We start from the raw sequence: 19,526 nt of genomic DNA, 5'->3' as shown, positions 1-19,526 counted from the left end.
CGCTGCACCCTAATGCATAGAGGTGCAAACAGTGCTCTGTATTCAAACAGTAGCAAACAATTTTCATCCCTAGAAGTGGGAAACTGCTGTTCGGTGCTGCTCTGAACGCACACTTGATATGTGTCTAGTAAGGCAAACACACTGTAAAGCTAATTGGAATTGGGTCAGGTCACTTTCAGATGTGACTGAACTCATATAACGTGTTTACATTTAAATTGCTCACTGAAAAGGTTATATCTTAGGTTAAGTCTGTAGTGAAATGAAATGCATTTTGGATATTCAGCATTTTCAATTGGTTAAAATCAGAATATATAACATACCTGACGCAAAGCACAGGTGTTCTGTGTGCATACAAGTGGGCTTCAGTTTCTTTTTCTGCAGTTTTCTTATCAAATCCCAGAAACACTGATTCCCAGTAAATGGTAAATGGCCTGTATTTGTATAGCGCTTTTCTAGTTCCTAAGGACCCCAAAGCGCTTTACACTACATCCAGTCATCCACCCATTCACACACACATTCACACACTGGTGATGGAAAGCCTCATTTGTAGCCTCAGCCACCCTGGGGCGCACTGACAGAGGTGAGGCTGCCGGACACTGGCACCACCGGGCCCTCTGACCACCACCAGTAGGCAAAGGGTGAAGTGTCTCGCCCAAGGACACAACGACTGAGACTGTCGGAGCCGGGGCTCGAACCGGCAACCTTCCGATTACAAGAAGAACTGCCAGTAATATAAAATGTATTCAAAACGCAATAAAAGAACCTTTGACCATGTACAATAAGATCTGATGGCACCCTGATTTTAAATGTAATCTCAGCTGATTATAGCTACTTATTATTTTTAATCTGATTAGCAAATTGTGGCCAACTCTGGCTACAATCAATGGCTTCTGAACACAAATCGAATTAATATATATATAAATAAATAAATATACACACACGGGAATACAAACACACACCCACAGTCAGAACAAGCTATACATAATTAGCATAGGGAGAGAGAGCAGGAGGTAAAAACCGATTGCTGTATGAAGGTCTGCTGGGATTTGCTGTTATTCCATTGCACAAGTAATTACAGCTAAATGGTATTGCTGTTAATCCCTCAAACGCACACACTCCCAGGCAAAAGCACATACACAGCCCAGCTCGCACCAATGTCTTTTGAATGACTCACTGAGTCTCAACAGGGCTTGACCTGCATCCCCCCTACTTCTGTGCATCCTTCCTCACCTCCCTCCTTCCAGGTCTTTTCTAAGACTGCGTGGTTCTGCTCTGTTTCTTGCTGGCAAAATGCTGTTCCCTGCTGCTGAGCACGCTGTGTCTTTATCATACCCGTTTGCCTCTGATAGCTCTATAAGAAGCCCTGACGCTAAGTGCAAATTGCAGGCAGTCATTTGCTGTTTGTTATTTGCATCTCTGCAATTGCTTCAAGAGGGCCAACTATAAGACGGCAGATGGAATGACAGATCTGTGTTTCTTTTAGTCACATTAGTGGGTTAGTGGATAGATGTCTTTACCTCAGCAGTACTCTAACTAGGAAGTCTGCACAACATGAAATTTCTTAGTATGCAGGGAAAGTTTAATAATAAGTAAGTACATTTAAAACCAAAGTTCTTTACCCCAAAATAAAATAGAATAAACAGGTTCCTAAAAAGGTATGGCTATGGCTCACAGTGTTTACATCAAATAAACCAGTAGCTACCAATCCACCAGTCACAGTTCCAGAAATCATCAGTTTCCAAAAGCTTGAAAATATATGTTTTAGTTTTATTTATCTGTGAAACTTCTAATGTGATCATCCCAAAGTTAGCCTGTATTTTAATAATAAACAGAGTTAAGGAGCCCAGGTTATTCTTCGACCTCTCAGTTAATATCTGAGAGCCAAACAATGTGGCATCAGTTTCTTCTTGTGGGACATCAAATTTCATTGTTATTATTAAATTATATCCAAAATTCACTCATTGAGCCTTCTTGTGGCACAGTGATATCCAAGATCCAAGTGTAAATACAGTTAAATCATCAAGAGATTCTATCTTGTGAATAATTTGACGTAGCAGGAGCATGTGCAAAGCATAAAGAACAGACCCCTCTGGAGGTCCAGATTTTATAATAGCTAATGCAGAAGAGTATTTTCCAATGTTAAGTGTTTAATATAGGATTTAAACCAGTTAAGAGTCAAACCCTTAACTTCTCCACAGTGCTCGAAGTACTCCATGCGTAACTCAAGGTCGACAGTGTCAAAAGCAGCACACGACTCCACATAACTAAGACAGAACAACCAGAATCTGCAGAATATCAGAATATTGTTTGTTACTTTCAAAAACGCAGACTCAGTTCTGTGAAAGGTCTCATAAACATTGTTCTCGTGTAGAAAAGATGACAAATAAACAAACCTTTCTTAAATTTTAGTCAAAGATGCAGTTTTGATATAGTATCAATAACACTCAGAAGATCCACTTCCAAATTTTTATCCTTTAAGTAGGACTTGACTACTGCATGCTTAAAAGGAACTGTACAGAAGTGAAGTTTGCATTTATAATTCTCAGGAGATCACAACCTGATGTAAAAAAATATTTCCTCGTCAAACCACGATGGAAGAACAGAAGGGGAACACGTCATATGAGAAACCAAGTCTGACTTCACAGACGCAAATAACCAGATGATAAGCAACAGAGTTAGCACCAGAAATTAGAATATTTGCTCCAATGTGTCCAACCTTACTCTGAAAGAGGTCCTGAAAAGGAAATACTACTACAGTGGCTTGCAAAAGTATTCAGCCCCCTTGAACTTTTCCACATTTTGTCACATGACAGCCACAAACATGAATCAATTTTATTGGAATTCCACGTGAAAGACCAACACAAAGTGGTGCACACGTGAGAAGTGGAACAAAAATCATACATGATTCCAAACATTTTTTACAAATAAATAACTGCAAAGTGGGGTGTTCATAATTATTCAGCCCTCTGAGTCAATACTTTGTAGAACCACCTTTTGCTGCAATTACAGCTGCCAGTCTTTTAGGGTCTGTCTCTACCAGCTTTGCAGATCTAGAGACTGAAATCTTTGCCCATTCTTCTTTGCAAAACAGCTCCAGCTCAGTCAGATTAGATGGACAGCGTTTGTGAACAGCAGTTTTCAGATCTTGCCACAGATTCTCGATTGGATTTAGATCTGGACTTTGACTGGGTCATTCAAACACATGGATATGTTTTGTTTTAAACCATCCCATTGTTGCCCTGGCTTTATGTTTGGGGTCGTTGTCCTGCTGGAAGGTGAGTCACCATGGGCCTCTTGGCCTCCCTGACCTGTCTGGTGTGTTCTTTGGACTTCATGGTGTTGTTGCTCCCAATATTCTCTTAGACAACCTCTGAGGTCGTCACAGAGCAGCTGTATTTGTACTGACATTAGATTACACACAGGTGCATCTATTTAGTCATTAGCACTCATCAGGCAATGTCTATGGGCAACTGACTTACACTCAGACCAAAGGGGGCTGAATAATTACGCACACTCCACTTTTCAGTTATTTATTTGTAAAAAATGTTTGGAATCATGTATGATTTTCGTTCCACTTCTCACGTGTGCACCACTTTGTGTTGGTCTTTCACGTGGAATTCCAATAAAATTGATTCATGTTTGTGGCTGTAATGTGACAAAATGTGGAAAAGTTCAAGACGGCCGAATACTTTTGCAAGACACTGTATATATATTTTTCTTAAGCAACAGTTACAAGGGATTTGACTAATTTTCAAAACGTGTAGAGCTAAGCTAAATTGGCTAAACTAAATAATTCTGTTTATCCGAAGATTATACAAATATAAAATTCACTTTACTGTGCACATACTCATTACTTTACATAGATATGCACAAGTAAGCATCTCATAGATAAAGAAGATGCTACATGAAAGATTGCCTTTTTGTAAAGGCTATGTTAGGATCAGTGCATTAAACTGAAAATAGAGTTAAACACATTTTATTTAACTAATAAAAACACAGTTTTGTTGCACTGAGGCATGCAAGAAAAGTCTTCTCCAGAGCACCTGTCACTGTGGAAAAAGTATCTTTTATCTATCAGCTTGAACATTTTAAATCCACTTTTTTCTTTTGCCCTTCCACAGTACGTCCGAACACTACTGCCTGCAATTTATTCACCTATCTTACTTTTGTCTGCTGCAGAATGACTCCATTCCCCAGGAGGACTTCACTCCAGAGGTCTATAGCATGTTCCTGAGCAACATCTGCCCTCGGCCTGAGCTGGACCACATCTTCTCTGAAGTGTAAGTACTGTGTTTCTCTCTGCTCTCTCTGTGTGGTAATAATAACCTTTTCCACCTCCAAAGAATACGGGAATTCCCAGTTTAAAATGTCCAAAAAAATCACAATTGATACATTTTTTTCCCCAAATCATCTGTTGCTTTTTTCATATTTGTAGCCTCGATAGGAAAATTTGGTTTCCCAGGTTCAAGCCAGATCCTTTTATCCATTTATAAGACGTTAATTAGCCCAGGAAAGTGTGTTCTAATGTCCCTGGTTGTGACGTCTCGAGCCTAGCTGGTTTGGCCTCTCGTGCTGCAGAAGCAGAACTGCCCTTTGGCCCAGAGGGACTGAGACCATCAGCCGAGGAAGCACGCCAGCTCGACCGACGCTACTCCAAGTCATAAATCTGTATTTTAATCACAGTTAAGTGAGGTAGCAGGAGAGCCAGGAGGATGTGGAGAAGATAATTTAGTCGAACAGGCTTGGATGCAAAAGGCGTTTTTAATGAATTCTCATAATTTACTCAAAACACAACATTTAATCCTGTTGTTTTGCATGTCTGCCGCTCTGCCTCGCCGCGTCTTTTTGCGTCTTATTTACCGCTCCTCCCCTCCATCGTTTTTTCCTTGTTTCATTTCCCCATATGCTATTTTTTAATCCCGTCCTTGCACCCACACCTTGCTTAGCAGCCCTTTAAGATGTTTTGTCTAATTTTTTCTAATTTCTGCCCCATTCCTTTCTCTGCTCAGGGGAGCCAAGAGTCGACCATACCTCACAGTGGAGCAGATGACAGATTTCATTAACAGTAAACAGCGAGACCCTCGTCTGAACGAGATACTCTACCCTCCTCTCAAACCAGAACAGGTCCAGCTGCTGGTTGACAAATATGAACCCAATGCTTTGCTGGCACAGAAAGGTCAGTGGCTCAAATTTCTGTCAATACAATCCCAGGCACACTGACAAGCTTATGTGTACACAGACATGCACGTAACACCTTTTAGTACAGATCGACTTCATGATAGTATGCAAGTGGTTTATATTAAAAACTATCGGAAAAACACCGGTACATTATGCCCGTTGTGTGTTTTTACACTGTCCTCCTCCACCAACCCTGCACTCCAGCCGCTGCCACCAATAAATTTGTCAGGGGTGTTGCCATAGAGACTGCTGGATGGTGTCCAAAGCTTTTGCAAGTGAGGGGACATAGTGGGGTGCCGAGGAGTCTGTAAATACCAAACACTCACAGTCAAACACACATCACCGCCATCAAAATGTTCCACCTGTTCCCAACTTGTGCTAAAGTATTGCAGTTGCAATACTCAGAGAATACAGAGTATTGCAGTCCTTGGGATGAATTTTCTGGGATGTCCACTCCTGGGAGGAGTGTGGCATTGAGTTAACACATATTTGAATGCTCCAGACCAGCAAAGTGCCAAAACCTTCCCACCTCCTGACGATCAGTTATTCAAGTGCTATTTACCCTTTTAATTTCACTGGAAGCAGTTTTTCCCAGACTGTGGCAAAGGCTTTCTTCTTCACGTGTCTTTATCTGTCTGTGTAATATAATGCAAGGCTTTGTACCTAAAATTGAAAGGGCAATAAATAGTTTGCCTGGTTCCTTTCAAAGGATTAAACTGCAGTTCATTTTTTAGTTTTATGTGCAGGACTTCAGCACCATTTCTTGATCTGCTATCATTTCACTTTATTATGTGTGTTGGCTTCCTAATTGCTGATTTGCTTAATGTGACCTATATGTTGTCTAAGCGGTAACATGTTGTTGTTGTTGTTGTTTAAACGCACTCGTCTTTTTTTCATTCCCATGTTTAAATTGTATGTAGATGTCAACCATCTTAATTAATAGAAGGACTTTAGTTTTAATATTTAGAGTATTAGGAGTGATACAGAATAATATATAAAGAAATGAGATGGATGCGTCTTGGTGAGCCAGCACTCCTGGACATGCTGTGCTTTCATGATGTCTCAAGTGTCAGTAGACCCAGAGCTGCCAGTACTGGAAAACATCACACTCCAGATATCAGGCAGCAAGTTCTTATATTTGCCAATTCAAATTTTATCTGTGCTAGAAAAGCATCTTACACAACTGTGCCAAAATGGATGAGTTATCGTACACCGTGTACGGTTTATTATGAGCAAAATGCTGGGTTGATTTTTCTCCCCATAGTGTCAAACCAATCGCTGCCTTTGAATATGCCATCTATAGCTGTATTTAGATTACTTAGTCTATATGTTTAGTTTTGTTAATATATTTTCTCCTTCAGGGCTTAAAACATCAAAAACTGTTAAAGCTGGGAAGTCATCAATGCACCCGATTTCTTAGCTACGTATTCAAGGAGGGTTGTGGTGGAGAAGGAGTTGGAATACAGATTGATAATTCATCACAGAGCTCCCAGGAGTCGGATACTATGAACCTAATTCTTATCTTCTTTTTTCAGGTTTGTCTTTTGGTGTGTTAGTGTAGTGGTTAACACGTTTGCCTATCTATATGTAAAAACAAAATGCACTTGCAGTTAAAGTTAACAGTATGTCACGTGACTTCTACCTCAAATCAAACTGTGATAAGCTCAGCTGCGACATAAATTCAAATTTTACTAAAGGATTGAGTGAAGGTTTTCGACAGAAGTATCGGTGGCTTGAATGGTTACCTCGATGTAGTCGCTGAGAGTAAGTAGTAAGCTGAAAAAAGATAAGAAAGCAGTCAAGTGAACATAACAGGTGGTTTTTATGAAGGGGTCCATATGGCAGAGCAGTAGAATACAGCATTTTTCCATATAAAGCTGCTTATTAATACTTTTTGTCATTATGCTGGAGATCTGGAGGATTAAATAATGCTTTTGTGTCAGGAATTCAAAAAAATGTCTTTGGTGCAAGAAGAGAATGATTATCTAAACATTTTATGGAAACCATACTAAACTAGAAGCTTTGTCTTTTTAATAATCTCCCCTGAATAAAGTGCCTACTTTACTCTGTTTGCACATGTGACCGAATAAATCACGGGTCCTTAAATTAGTTAAAAGTCATTTTTTAAAGCACACATATCCATCCTGACTGCCTAATGTTTGACTCTGATCACAGCCATGTGCTCATACTGTGATGTTGTGTGTTCATCCTGTCCCAGGCTCTCTGGAAGCATGCCCTTCCCTGTCCCAGTGACAGATTTCCCCACGTGAAGTATTTATCTAGCCGGAGGAAGTGCTGCCATCTGCTCTGCAGAGGGGTCCAGAGCTCCACATGCAACCTTCACACACACACATACACATAAACATAGTTTCTCCTCTTTCAAGGACACTCATGTTCGTAAAAACATACGTGGATTTTAGGTGGCATGAAAATTTTAGATACGCAGTCTGTGTTTAGCTCGGGGTAAAAAGCCCCCCTGTTGATGGATAAACAGAAAACCATATGCTTTAACTAAATGTGCTCCAGAAATGTGTGTATTAATGATGGTGAAGAGTTTTAGTCTTTGTTAAACGTTTTAATGTTTCACTTTCTCCATTTGTGACTTGGAGATTTTGTTTATTTTTTTATTTTATACCTCTCATTCATGTCTTCACTGCTTAATCACTTTCTGTGACTGTTTCAGTCTGTGCTCTCTCAGATGTTATGACATCGTTTGAAGGAAGATGAATGAAATACAAAATGAAACGAGACACTTGGAGAATTTTTCATAATTCAAGAGTGGATAGTTGGCTTATTCACTTGAATGGTAGAGAGGAAGCTCTCTAGTCTTACGGGTGAAATTCAGAATCCATCTCTGTGTCCAATTTCCTCTCCTCTCAGTATGAGCCGTTATTGTGACCGGTAGCTAAAGTTTTACTTGGCTCAAATCTTCCTGTAGAATTTCTTCTCAGGTTTCACCTTGAGAGTAGCACTTGTATGTTCCCACTCTGGTTCGGCTGCATTACAATCCCAGCCGTGTCAACACAATTTTTCCGTGTTTGACCTACAAATGTCTTGAGAGATGGGGAAACTCTTTGTCTGCACGGAATGTGTGATACAAAGGTTAGACCTCAGCCAGGCGAAGGGAGATCCTGGGAGTCAGCAGGGAGTAAGACGCTGAGTGCGACAGAGCTCAGATGTCACAGACAGCAGCCAGCGTTAATTAGTCCAGCAACTCTGCAGAGGGCGGCACCGCATTAATTAGCATAAAGTGGCCAGAGGGACCTGCTGCACCCGTCAAGCTTGCATCACTTAGCATATTTAGCGTAATTTCAAGTAAGTGTGTGTGTGTGTGTGTGTGTAGGCAGGTGGAGGAAGTATTTTGCTTTGAGCAGCAACTATATGTTCAAAATTTAATTCATGAAGGCAAGGTGTTTGATGTGTATGGTAATGCGTATGGAAATATGATCTCGTGTGGATGGAGATGTGGAGCTTTTCATCAACCGCTTATTACTTATTTATTCAGTGTTATTCACTTTCTCAAGCACATTCAGTGAAGATTAGCTGAGTGATGGCAGCCAACAGGCAAAGCTTATCATGAGTGACCGTGACTACCAATCAACAACGAGGAAGGAACAGCTCCATGGGCAGCTTAGCTTCATCAGATCACTGTATTACTTAGTGATAATAGCAATATTAGCTGAAGCTAGTGGAGCCTGAAATGGAGAAAAGTACATTTATATGTTAATCTACCTGCTGAGCAAAGGGAGCCTTTTCAGACTTGAATTTTAATAATTAGCAGCATGTACTGTAACACAGTATTTAACCAGAGTAGGAAAACATTGAGGGACAGCCCTTAAAGGAAACAACGAGTTTCCCTAAATGAAACGAAAGAAAGTCATTTACCATCAGTCTCACACCCACTGTAATGCTGTAACCTCCTAGGACCTGGCGCTCACATATGTGGACATCACATTTTAGGTTGTCTAGACCAAAATACCAAATTTTGCTCTACAAGGGCTTGATATCCACTTAAGAGGACATTATACTGCCACTGTTCTATCGAAATTTAAAGCAGGTTTAAAAAATTACGTAATTCTCTGTTTTTACATTCATCAGGTCCCAATCAGCCCAAATAGCAAAGAGAAATTAAAAATGCATGCCATGAAACAGTTCGGGTCTTAGGAGGTTAAAGGTGGAGAACAATGCAGGCACATGTTTACAGCAAACAAAAGTTGCTTTTATTTTATTAAAGTCACAGGTGAACGGGGATGCCAGTCCATTCACCTCCATTGGAAATAATGTTTTTATAAAAAGTGACTGACAAAAACACGCAAATGTTCTCATAGCCATGTTCAGTTATGTTGCAGTTTGTTAAAAATTTCATGTAAGGCATTGCAAAGGGTGGGGAAAAAAATCTGTGACACATATGCCACCATATGCCACGCACCATATTTTAGCTTGTGCAGTTAAAAGGATAAGGCATTCTTAATGTTTAACACGGTGACAAATCTCATTAAGAAAATTAAATTCCAACATTATGTTACTCCATCTGCCAGTACTTTACATCTTCCTTACCCTGTCTTTGGCACTCAGCCCCTTTGCCCATTAATTTCCACTGGAAAAAGGAGACAATTCTGTGATTTAACTTTTAAATAAATTTCTAAAACTTTAGGCATCTGCAAATTTTCTTCAAATCAGAATAACTGCAAGATTTGGCAGATAGCTCTATACTGAGTCAGATGACTCAAGAAAAAGCAGATAAGATGATCACTGCAGTGAACAGTGAAGCGCGTGGAACAGCACGGCTTTTGGAGTGTTTTCACACCTGCACTTTTTAGTTTACTTCTACTCTGATATTTTCCCTCCTTGTTGCGGTTCGTTTGTGCAGATGTGAACAAGGTAATCTGAGTTATTGGATCCCAAACTGCTTTGGAGTTTGTTTGGAATTGGACTGAGGCCGAGGAATCCAGAGCGGTTCATTTGTGGTGAAAACTCAATCGACCCAACCGCCAGGTGTACGCTTCGAGTGTGACCTAAACACCTTCCTGTAGCCTGGTGTGCTTTCTATTCTGCGATCCAGCAGAGCAGCACAGATGCGCAGAGAGTTTCTCTGTGTTATCGACTTGTCCAGAACACCTTTCTGGACATGTTTACTTTTGTTCCTAACGCTCCAGATTCATCTGACTAATAACTGAAGTGAGCGTTCTCATGTGGTTTGCAGTGTCGCAGTTGAGTTCACCTGGAGTTTACTTGTTTTTTCTGTGTGAAATGAAACTAAACCACAGGAAAAAGACACAAGTCTACAAACTCATCAACTGATTTGGACCAAAGTAAATAAACTTTAGGTGTGAAAATGAACAATGTACAGAATAATCTGTATCAAGCTTTAAATACACAGTTAGCAAATCAGCTCATTGTTGTTTTGTAGTCTTTTTTGTGGAAATTGTTGCCATCTGGAAAAACAGAGAACATCACAATACAATTAGATTTGGACGCTTGAACCAAAAAAAATGCTTTCACGCTTAGGATGCTGACTGCTGTTGTGTTCATGCAGGTCAGATCTCAGCAGAAGGCTTCACCAGGTACCTGAATGCAGAAGAGAACAGCATCATTCCTCCTGAGAAGCTGGACCAGAGTGAAGACATGACCTTTCCCCTCTCTCACTATTTCATCAACTCCTCACACAACACATACCTCACAGGTAAGCACGTACACACGTTAAAACTTCTTCTATTGGTCTGCTTGCGCAATCACGTTCAACTTGATTTTCCTCCTGACTGATTGCACAGGGAGATCCTTTATTCTCCCATAAATGAAAAGATCAGTCGTTCATTTAGAAATACAATTATGGTTGAAGTGAATACACTCAACTTTATACCTCGTGGGTCAGTCAATCAAATGCACCCTTGCATATCAGGCTCCCTTTCTTGTGTTACTTCTCAAGAGGTTATCCAATCAAGTCATGCCATGATACTTGATTTTGATATTCATGAGTTAAATATTTCTTTGGACTGGTAGTCAAAGTAACTCCCTGCGGTGCACAAGCATGGCTGGCACAATAGAGAGGCCATTTTCTCTTCAATGGATATTAGAATTCATCTATTCAAATCTATTCTGGTGGGAACTGAAGAGCATTGAATCTTTGAAGTGGATCAGATTTCGGCAGCGATTGGAAAAAATTGAATTTTCTGTAATAGCCCAGCCTCATAGCTGGTGGTATGAAGAAATGAGAAAAACAAACACGAGGTCTTTTAATTTTCTCCTCACGAACTGTGTTTTTCTTTAGGTATTTTCATAGTGACTCATACTATGCTATTCTAATAGGGAGCAGAAGCGTGTTGCAATGTGGAGTCTATTTCTGTCCATGAGGCATTTGTGTTTCACAACTTCACACACAAAAAGAGCCATGCAGAATCATTAGTTTGATAACAGGACAAGCATTTCATGTTATTGCCCCATCATAAATTACATTTTAAAATTAAAGTAATTGTGAAGAAATATTTCACCTCATGGAGTTGCTTAAAGATGTCAATTAAACAAGTTTTTGAGAGAAAAAATGAGAAAAGAGTGAAGTAAATGAATGGCATCATACCAAGTGAGAACATAGCTGCCTCTCACTTTAACACACTTCCACTTATTTTGTGGAAACATGCTGCTAATGTGAAGAGATAATTGCTTCGCTAATGGTGACAGGGTGATGAGATTTGCCTGCTTCAGATAACGACAGTTGTATTGTTTTTACTGCATGTGATGAACAATACAGTTAATGAGCTCTTGAAAAGTGGGAGGATGTGCTTTTGTGGGCATCCTGTTTCTTTTTGGATCAACTTAGCCGATACCTGTAAGAGCTGTTTTTTGTGTTCGTGTGTTCGGTGCAGCCGGCCAGCTCGCAGGCAACTCTTCGGTCGAGATGTACAAACAGGTCCTCCTTTCTGGGTGCCGCTGCATTGAACTGGACTGTTGGAAGGGTCGCACCACAGAAGAAGAGCCTGTTATCACCCATGGCTTCACCATGACAACTGAAATCTCCTTCAAGGTAACACAAGGAGAGATGGTGATGGTGATATAGGGGAGGGCTTGGTTGGGGGTTGGGAAGCAAAGGCAACGTTTTCACAGAAGGGTATTCTGCTCAACAGATCATTCACCCACTGCTACTAACCCAACTGTTAGGGTTAATTTAACAATGCTGTGTTATTAAATTTAAATTTAGAATTAAATAACAACAGAACACAGTGTGTTGTTAAATTTGGTTTATCCGTTACTAAATCAGGTTTAAAAATATCTAAAGAGAAGAACACTGAAAAGCTTGTGAATTCAAAAAAATGCATAAATTCACATATTCTAGATGCAGGATTTCTCCACATTTTATCTTTAAAAAATTCTCAAAGAGTTCTTTCAGGCCAGCTGAATATGCTGTTAGCCATGTAAACGTACTCAGTTTTACGACAAAATGCAGAAGCTTTAACAGAAAAAAAGAATATTGTACACACTGGGGAGCGATCGTGGATCGTGGCGATCGTGGATCGTGGCGATCGTGGATCGCGGCGATCGTGGCGATCGTGGATCGCGGCAATCGTGGATCAAGAGTTGGGTGGTCGTCTTGTAATCGGAAGGTTGCTGGTTCAAGCCCCGGCTTGAACAGTCTCGATCGTTGGACAAGACACTTCACCCATTGCCTACTGGTGGTGGTCAGAGGGCCCGGTGGCGCCTGTGTCCGGCAGCCTCGCCTCTGTCAGTGCGCCCCAGGGCAACTGTGGCTCCAATGCAGCTTGCCATCACCAGTGTGTGAATGGGTGGATGACTGGATGTGTAAAGCGTTTTGGGGTCCTTAGGGACTAGTAAAGCGCTATACAAGTACAGGCCATTTACCATTTCACTGTGTTATTTCATCTTCCAATAAACGGATCCATTCTCATAAACTCAGAATTAATCTAATCTGGTTTGTGAAAGCCACCACGTTGCCCCGCCATCATAAAGACAGTGGCCAAAATGGACAGACCGGCCACATACTGTACGTGGCACGCCAAAGGCAGAGAAGAAGAGAACCCACAGGCATTCACATGCCATGGATTGATTCAAAATATGAACATCATACCTATAATTCATCATCTGAAAAGGGGTCCCTATCACCAAACAAGTGAAAACGCAAAGGACAACAGACCAGTGTTCTGAGAAACTGTCCTACTTTGGCAAGTCATCCTACCCATATGATTATTTGACGGTGACTTCTGACCAACTCTAACCCTAACCATAACCATTAGAAATATTTACAATAGCTGAAGGACGGTTTCCGAGCTAGGATGGATTCCCAGAACACCAACGTCTGGAAAAAAGTCACCTTCTCCCTCCTCACTTCACGCCTCATCTCCTGAGCAGAAGTCAGAGCTCTAACAGACAAAAATGTTCATATATATGGGCCATGAGTCCCATTCACAGAGAGTTGGGGAATGGCTGCAATCACAGCATTGTAAGATGATGAAAGATGGACCCTTAGCCCCCCTCCTCGATTCACAGATGGTATTGCCCTTTTCACGTAAATGGCCTCCTTGACTCCCCCACTCAAACCAGCGTTCCTGTCCAGGATGTGTACATCCTCATCACTGAAAGAGTGTCCACTGGCCTGTAGGTGTAAATAGATAGCACACTGATTCTGTGATACTGGATGTGTCTGTCCACTTTTTCCCCACAATTTCCTCCCACACAGAGAGGGGGGATTCATCCAGCCTGCATTTTCTAATAAAAATTTCAATAACTTATCCCTCAGGGATGCAATACAGTATATTGATGTGTCAATATTTTGTACGTACTTAAGGAGGATTTCAGTCTTTATTGATCTGGTGACACATGTGGTCACTGGTGTCAAATAAACTGAATTATTTTAATAAAAAGAACCCATCTGAGGATTTGGAGGCGTGCAACCATGTGTCTACAGCTCTTAATCTAGGAGCTAACTGTGGTTCTTTCTTGTTCTGCTACTCTTTTGCAGACCTTAAAAATGGTCGACTGACAAAAAATGGATAAATACTTGCAAAATAAAAATGCAGACACACTTCTAAGTGTGATCATGGTCAAAACTAACAAACAATGTTCCCTGGGAAATGCTGTACTAAGGGGAGTGAAGAGAAGAGTTTGATTTAATTGATTTAATTAATTTCCCTTTTCTTTGATTGACATCAGGGCAATAGTAAACCTCACCACAACTATATATATTTAAAAAACACATTTCAACAGACAAGTATAGACTGAAGAAGAGATAGAAAAAGCAAAAAGTGGGGCGTGCAAGGAGCAGATGGCAAATCGTAAGAAACAGGGATGTGCTGAATAACCCTAGAAAGAGAAGCACCGAGGGGCAATTAACTGACGACGAGATGCTTTCATAGGAGGAGAAGGGCATGAAAATTTAAGGGCAGAGTAGTGTCAAGACAAAAGAAGAAAGAAATGGGTGAACTGATTGATGGAGGAAATTTAGATCTAATGAAAGTAATAGAAGAAGCAGAATAAGCCTAATGCAATTAGTCTGAGAGTGAAATGCAAAAAGAGAAGAGTTGTAAAAGATGGAAGAGAGCTACAGATTGAAGGGGTTGAGTTACAGACAAAGATTTTTATTGGAGGAAATGAAGGCTTTTACTGAACTGCCACTATTGTTAATGATGGTGTAATTGACTCAGACAATGAGTGGCTTAGAAATCTAATATCGGATGTTGAACTGTCTTCAGCAGAGTTGGGGAATGATTCAACAATATCGCTCAGCTCCCATTTATTTAAATACCTGCAATCGATGACCTACTGTATGGGATTTTTGTTCACATTTTTGTATTCAGGTTCATAGACAAAACAATGTCACTGTAGTTAATGACTTCAAAAGGTTTCGATATTTCTTTTAAGGGCATTTTAGTAATTCTTGGAAACCAGTAGCAAACTCCTGTGTTTTCATTATGTATGACATTAATTAGATAATGATCCAACACTGAGCCTATGTTGTAATTTACAGGTATATTTTGTATTCTTTGTGTTTGGGTATTTAGGAGGTAATTGAAGCTATAGCAGAGTGTGCCTTCAAGACCTCGCCTTTCCCCATCATCCTGTCCTTTGAGAATCACGTGGACTCGTAAGTTAACAGGACATTTTTTACCTCCAGTTGTGCCAGAATTATCTTTACATGTGCGCTGCCTATGTTGATTCAACATGTGACATGTTGTACTTTCTGTTCTTTGACTCGTGCTCAAAGAACACAATGGCAGCCTGATGTTTTGCTATCTCAGTCATTTGGCTATGTGGTCAACGTGAGTCGTCAGTGGCAAGTTTCTTAATGAACCGCTTGATGTTTGGGTATTAGTCTTGCACTGGTGTTATGGGTGCTGGAAGCAGTCAAAATAGAAACCTAAAGATACGTGTAAGCAGTTTCTCAGGTATACCCAGATACATCATTGTAACAGAATGTTATATACTGTGTCCTAGGGCTGTTTGATATAACGATATATATCGGATGACGATATAAAAACATCTATCGCTTCATTTTACGCTATCGTTTGTTTCGTGGTGTCGCAAAATAAACTCTTTACGGCAATATTTTTTCATTGTTTTGATGTCACTGTAGTGGCTATATTCATTTCTTAAAGTTCTCTCTTTCTCTTATATTTAATATAACCACACTATGGACGGACAAGCGCCTGTTTTTATGCGTTGTCGTTAGCAACAACGATGGTAAAACCATCGCGTGTCCGCTTGTTTATGTTCCACTTAAACATTTCACAATAAAGCTCAATATCCTGTTGAGACTTTTCAAAATAAACTGAATCACGTGAAAGATGCAGATTATTTACGGATGTGAAGTAAAAAAGAGCCGCCAGGTGCTAAAAAATAAACCTTAGACTCAAACGTTAGAACAGTCTTTTCCCCGCAGCACACCGTGTAATAAATACTCACAAAGAAAACGGCGCCGTTATGTCTAAAGATGTATCATTTCATGCATCTGTTAAAACACTCGACTCCAGCTACATGACACGCAGCTGGAAACACTTCCCGCAAGTCAAGCTGCCCGAGATTCACAGAATTTACAGAAAACGTTACATTTTTGTGATTTATATCGTTATCGAGACGATAGATGTTTTATATCGGGATATGAGATTTTGGTCATATCGCACAGCCCTACTGTGTCCTGTGAAACTTTAATTTAAAAGTAAATGCATTCCACTAAATTAGGCAGTTTTCCATTTGTTGTATTCGACAATATGCTTAATACAGTTTGAAAAGGATTTATGTATCACACATGGGTGCAGTTACTGAACTGTGGACCATCTCAAGCTGTCTGCTGACATCTCAAAAGGACAACTAAAGCCTTGAAAAGTCAAAAGCTGGAGCTGGGTGCGTGTGGAACTAGGTGCACCCATGTTTCATTAAATGCATGAATACATAATGCAGAAATATGCTTTGTGGCAAAAACTAAGAAGCTGTTGCTCCTCTGAGTTTCCCGTCGCTTGGATGGAATCAAACATGCAGCATCTTCACTTTATAGAGAGTACTCCTCGTTCTACTCCCATTCTCAGTGAGCTACTGAGGTTGCTCCTCCAGCTGCTTCAACCAGCTGCTCCTCCAACTCACAGAGGGTCTTCAGGGGAGATTAAGGGGTGCCATTACCAGCTGCAGTTTGAGACAGTTGAGTTAGTCTGTTGAACACAGAGATGAGTCTCACAAAAGCCTGCCGACAGGGAAACAGGAGACAGGAATGCCTGGTGCTAACTTATTTGCAGTGACTAAACTTTCAAATTAAGAGCGCGGGTATTACACAATAGCAAATTGATTACGTTCTGAAATATACTTGGTGGTCACTGATATACGTGATCAGCCCCTCCAGGTAGTTAATATAAATGGGGGAACTTACATACAGAATCTGTTCATAAATAAAGTATTAACCAAGGTTTTCTTCTTTCGGTATTATAAAAATATATCTCGCATTTAAATTGATTATATAGCAGACTGACGCAGAAGAGTTTTTATTTGATTGTTCTATGTCAGGCCTTTGGTTACTGTATCAAAGTCAGTTTAGACCTTCTAAGGAAAAGATTTGCCTATCACTTATATTTATAGACTCTAGTATAGAGTTGCATTGTTATCCCACACATATTTTAATGAATTGTACTATGTGAAGCTAATATATAACACTTTCCAGAAATATGCTAACATATTACATGGTAACAGTCAGAGTCAGTGTGAACAGGAATCTATGGAAATCCATGTGCTGACTGGTTTCCCTGGGACTTGTCCATCATTAGCTCAGTTGTCTGCTGAAACACTGACAGCACATCACGACAACAGTCATGAGACCGCAATCAGACAGTAAGTGCAAAAAGACGGCAGAGTAAAGTATTAAAGTCAGACTGACACAGACAAATATCTGTGTCGCAACTGAAGAGCAGAAGAACATAAACAAATATCCACTGGATATTGACGCCGTGCATGTGAATATAATTTTTGCATAAATGAGGCTTCATACTGTTAAGCATATTGATGAGGACTGTCCGTCAGCAGGACTGTCAATATGTCTAACCAACCACTTTGTTTTTTATCAACTGTGTAAACACCTGTAGAGCTAGGGACATGCTTCTGATGAATCCTTTCATCTTTAATGGCACCAAGATACTCTGGGGCAACATACATATTCAGGATATTGATATTTAGTGGAGAAATCATGATTGTGTATGTGTGTGTGTGTCTTTGTGTGATGACTCCCAGACCAAAGCAGCAGGCGAAGATGGCTGAGTATTGCCGGTCAATATTTGGAGACGCATTACTGACAGAACCTCTGGAGAAATATCTTGTGAGTATATAAGATCTCCACGCACCCGCTACATTTGCTTGTGCTCACGCTCACATTCACACTTGCTTGACTCTTTCCAACACACGAACACATATGATACAACAACAGTGAGGCATTCAGAAGATACTATCACACAGATGAGTGCACTAGAGAAATGAATGTCCTTGAACGCTGCTGCTCACCATGCTGCCCATATAAATGTTCTCTTTGAGGTAAAAACTCACATAGTTACTTACACACACACACACACACACACTACTGTGAAAAAGTCTTGAGGTCCCTCTCATTGCTTCAGATTTTGCTTCCAAAGAGACTCCTGGGATTTTACACTCAATGCTGACCCACAAATCATTCAAGCATAAAAAAAGGCATCTAACACAAGAGACCAGCCAGTGTTTTGTCTGCACATACAGATAACTTGGCAAAGAATCCGTTTTAAATGGTATCCTTAGGCACTTTGTTACTAGCAACCTGTTGCAAAACACATAGTTTGTTCCATTTTCTCTAGTTAAATCTACGAAAAATACCAAAGATAAAACATTTTGACAGAATCTGTGAGATGCATCTGGACCTTTAGTTGATCCATCTACTGGTCACTGAAGCTTCATCAGAAACTGTCCCAGTGTATGGGTAACTGTCAAGAAGCCATTCTTAAGGCAAACAACAGAACTGGACTAGAAATCTGTGGCAACAGGCCTTATGGAGTGAAAAATTCAAATTGTAAATTGTTTGGGGTTGCATTTCAGCCAGTGGTGTTGGGGGACTTGTCAAAATTTATTGAGTTGTGAATGCAAAAAAAAAGGATCATCATCCAATACCATCTGGAAAGCGTCTGATTAGCAACAGATAGCACACTGTTTCAACATTATCGAAGGCAGCCAACATCCAAAGAAGAGCTTTCAATGTCCCTCGAGAAGCCTTTTGTTGACAGGAAAGCTTGCCTAAGAGAGTTCAGGCTGTGCTGAAGAATAAACATGGTCATACCAAATATTGACTTTAAACTTTGTTGTTTGCCTTAATATACTGTATTTCCATGAATGGACGTTTCAACAAATCAGTGCACCTGTTTCCCATTTTCTAAGCAAAATATAAAGAAATTAGTCTTGACTTGAGACTTTGCAATATCTATATATTAGGGGTGCAACGATACTCGTATCGATGTTGAACCGTTCGATACAGTGCTTTCGGTTCGGTACGCATATGTATGAACAATACAAAATTTTTAATTTATTGTATCAACTTTTCTTCTGACGATGCTGTCTGTGTTGAGCGCTCAGTGGTTCTGCGTTCGACTACTCCGCCTAGGCTGCACTGTTGAGTGCAGATCCACTGAGCGCAGCACAAGCTAGCAAGACAGAAGCTAAGCTCGTTGCAACATGGCAAATTGAACCTCCCCCACCCTCATTCAGATCTGGCCTTTGGAACTATTTTGGTCTTCATGTGAAGCATGACTCTGAAGGTAAGCACGTCATGGACAAAAGTAAAACAGTATGTGGGATGTGCCACGCAATGCTCAATTACATTGGTGGGAACTACTGCGTTAGCGCAG

General features: G+C 40.4%; 1 protein-coding gene across 2 annotated transcripts in view; it reads left to right on the top strand.

The window, feature by feature from the left end:
* The window catches only part of LOC102301989 (1-phosphatidylinositol 4,5-bisphosphate phosphodiesterase beta-1), a 119,258-nt gene that overhangs the window by 73,401 nt on the left and 26,331 nt on the right, over positions 1 to 19,526 (top strand). For both annotated transcript variants that reach the window (XR_006054207.1, XM_042219128.1), the window contains exons 8-13: positions 4,180 to 4,280; positions 5,010 to 5,176; positions 10,715 to 10,861; positions 12,039 to 12,196; positions 15,186 to 15,268; positions 17,893 to 17,977. Coding sequence is in view for 1 of the 2 variants with exons in the window: in XM_042219128.1 (XP_042075062.1) it covers positions 4,180 to 4,280; positions 5,010 to 5,176; positions 10,715 to 10,861; positions 12,039 to 12,196; positions 15,186 to 15,268; positions 17,893 to 17,977 (741 nt within the window). In the remaining variant the exon portion in view is untranslated. The remainder of the gene's footprint in view (positions 1 to 4,179; positions 4,281 to 5,009; positions 5,177 to 10,714; positions 10,862 to 12,038; positions 12,197 to 15,185; positions 15,269 to 17,892; positions 17,978 to 19,526) is intronic.

Source organism: Haplochromis burtoni, unplaced genomic scaffold (genome assembly GCF_018398535.1).
Source record: "Haplochromis burtoni strain Fernald_Lab_line unplaced genomic scaffold, NCSU_Asbu1 Contig_28, whole genome shotgun sequence".
In the NCBI taxonomy this organism is placed as follows: domain Eukaryota; kingdom Metazoa; phylum Chordata; class Actinopteri; order Cichliformes; family Cichlidae; genus Haplochromis; species Haplochromis burtoni.
The sequence above is the reverse complement of the archived record's forward strand: the minus strand, read 5'-3'. Positions and strand labels throughout refer to the sequence as shown.